Here is a 2703-nt window from a genome sequence, read left to right as displayed (position 1 = left end):
CTCAGTAACAACTTGATTACAGTTGTAAGGGCCAAGTTGTTATGGTGATATTAATACCTGAAGGAGACCGTAACTACATTAAACATTACATTTAGTCAGGAACCTCTGCTGGACATGGTAAAGTCTAAAGTACCAAACGGCGTCGAGATATCACCAAGCAACATGTTGCATATAAGAAAAACAGGAATATCAATGGATATCAATTCCAAATAAATCGATGGATATTATTCCAAAAATATATGTGTCACAACATATGACAGCAATATAATACTTGCATTGGTCATGAAGGTTCATATTAATTAACGAAGGTATGAGATCGTAGAACTCTAGGCTAATTTTAATTCAATGATCAGCTCGAGAGTTTTGAAAGTACCTGTAGGAAAAGTGTGACAGAATAGCCACCAACACCACGAGGCAAGACAGAGAGATCCCCACTACAGCAAGCGTGCCGAGTCGGTCTGAAATGACATCACGAATAAGAACATGAACTAGAAAAGCCGACATTTGCTTGAGAGCAAATACAGCATATTTCAGCCATCTCCCTCCCCATGCAACAATAGACTATTCCAAAATCACCCATGTGCAAAAATGGAACACTTTTGTTTAAACGTCAATTCTACTAATGACACTTAATGACACCCAAAAATGAATCTAACAAAATTCCCAGACTGAGTGCAAGAATGGATTCTTCCAGTGCACCCCATGTGAATTTGCACAATAGACCAGTCTAGAAATACTCCCACTGAAAACATGGCCTTTTGATTTAATAAACAACCCAGTCCAAAGTTGAACTAGGCAAAAAAGGCATGAAAAGGTAAAATAGACAAGTCCAAAAACACTTCCGCTAAAAATGGAATATTGAATCATCACCCCTTTAAAACAAAATTTGAAAACATCCCCATGCAAGAATGGACTCTTCTTGCGATGCCCCTATCCAAAAATACATCCGCTAAAATTGGACTTGGAGTAATCACCAAAGTCCCAATAATGGATTTTAAAACTCCCCCTCCATGTAAGAATGGACTCTTCCAGCACAACCTACGTAAAATTACAAAATACACCAGTCAAAAAATAACCACACTGAAACACTTTGACATATCAAATCACCAAAGTCCATAAATGATTTTTTTTTAAATGCCCCCTCCGTGCAAGAATGAACTCTTCTCGTACACCCAATGTAAAATTGCAAAATAGACTAGTTCAAAAATACTCCCACTGAGAGACTTTATGTAATCAACAGTCCAAAGATGAATTTTAAAAAAAATGTTCCCCCTCCGTGCCAGAATGGACTCTTCCAGTTAGCACCAGGCTAATTGATTGGCTGCCAATACCCTTCGGGATGTTGACTCAGGCTACGTGATTGGTTCCCTCTTAAATCAAGTTACTAGTATATATAGACACTGTGTGCACATGTTGTCTTCAGGTGGGAGGGGTCAACGACCTTGAGGTCGTTGACCCTCTGGCCAGTGGAAAATTACCAAAAAATCTCCAAATATATCATTTTGAAGTGGTTTATGCCAGAAATTATACATGGGTCATTTGAATGAATATCTAGTGCACCTATTGACCAAAATTTAGGTCATTTGGTTATAAGACCAGGGAACAGCAGCCAAAAGCGTACGGTTTTGGTCAAACAATGGCCAAAAAATCCCAAAATTAAGCATTTTGTTGTACTGTATGCCAAAAAAGTTATTGAACCCATGTGCGCATATGTAAATTGCACTTCTATTACAAATTTCAGATCATTTGGTTGTAAAATGAGGGTATAGGAGCCAAAAATGTCATTTTTTGGGGGGGAAAATGGCAAAAATGTCAAAATTAAGCATTTTGTTGTACCGTGTGCCAAAACTGTTATTGGATCTTTGTGGGCATATGATCAAGGCACCTCTGTACCAAATTTCAGGTCATTCGGCTGTAATACCAGGGTACAGGGGGGCAAAATATATATAAAAATTGCAAAAAACATGAATAAAATCATTTTAAAGGCAGATATGGAAAAAATGAAAAAAAAACATCAAGGTATTGGCCCATTCTACCCTTGTGCCAAATTTCAGGCCATTCGGTTCAGGAACGACGGAGATGAATCAATTTGAAGATTTGACAGGAGAAAGAAGAAACATTACGAATACTAGAAAGGCCGACATTTGCTTAAGAGCAAATACAGCATATTTCAGCCATACCCCTTCCCACGCAACATTGGACTGTTCCAAATCACCCCTGCGCAAAAATGGAACATCCTCTTAACAGTACATTATCCCCCAAAGTGGACTGGTATTATGAATTGATTCCAGGTAAAAACAGAGCTTGTTTCTATTTTTCAGAAAATGACAATAATCACACCTTCCATTCAGAAAATTTTCATCATGACTGAAAATTGTTGAATGACTTCATGTAATGTCATTAACAATTTTCAGTACGATAACTAGGTGTAAGTTTAAAAAAGTATAAGCTCCTTGTGATGTGGGTACATTCATTATTGCAGTGAACTTTTTTTTATTCAAGTAGGGCATACGATTTAATAATTATCAAGCAGGTGCAGGTACTGTAGGAGCGTTTGTTTTCTTCAAGCTGTAAAACTGTTTAACTGTTTTACTTTGTATGCAATCAGCCATCGAGCCTATTATTATTTTAGTTTAACAACTTCCTGCCAGACCCGGAAGATACGATTTGAACCTTGTTCGACGATTTATTTTTCGTCTGTCT

The 2703-nt window shown here is 37.5% G+C and overlaps 1 protein-coding gene across 1 annotated transcript in view; it reads right to left on the bottom strand.

Annotated features, from left to right (window-relative positions):
* LOC118408855 (atrial natriuretic peptide receptor 1-like) overlaps positions 1-2703 on the bottom strand; it is a 27642-nt gene that overhangs the window by 9616 nt on the left and 15323 nt on the right. The window contains exons 7-8 of the mRNA XM_035809718.1: positions 374-458; positions 58-73 (exon numbers count right to left, since the gene is read on the bottom strand). Coding sequence (XP_035665611.1) covers positions 58-73; positions 374-458 — 101 coding nt within the window. The remainder of the gene's footprint in view (positions 1-57; positions 74-373; positions 459-2703) is intronic.

This window comes from Branchiostoma floridae, chromosome 2 (assembly GCF_000003815.2).
Source record: "Branchiostoma floridae strain S238N-H82 chromosome 2, Bfl_VNyyK, whole genome shotgun sequence".
Classification (NCBI taxonomy): Eukaryota; Metazoa; Chordata; class Leptocardii; order Amphioxiformes; family Branchiostomatidae; genus Branchiostoma; species Branchiostoma floridae.
The sequence above is the reverse complement of the archived record's forward strand: the minus strand, read 5'-3'. Positions and strand labels throughout refer to the sequence as shown.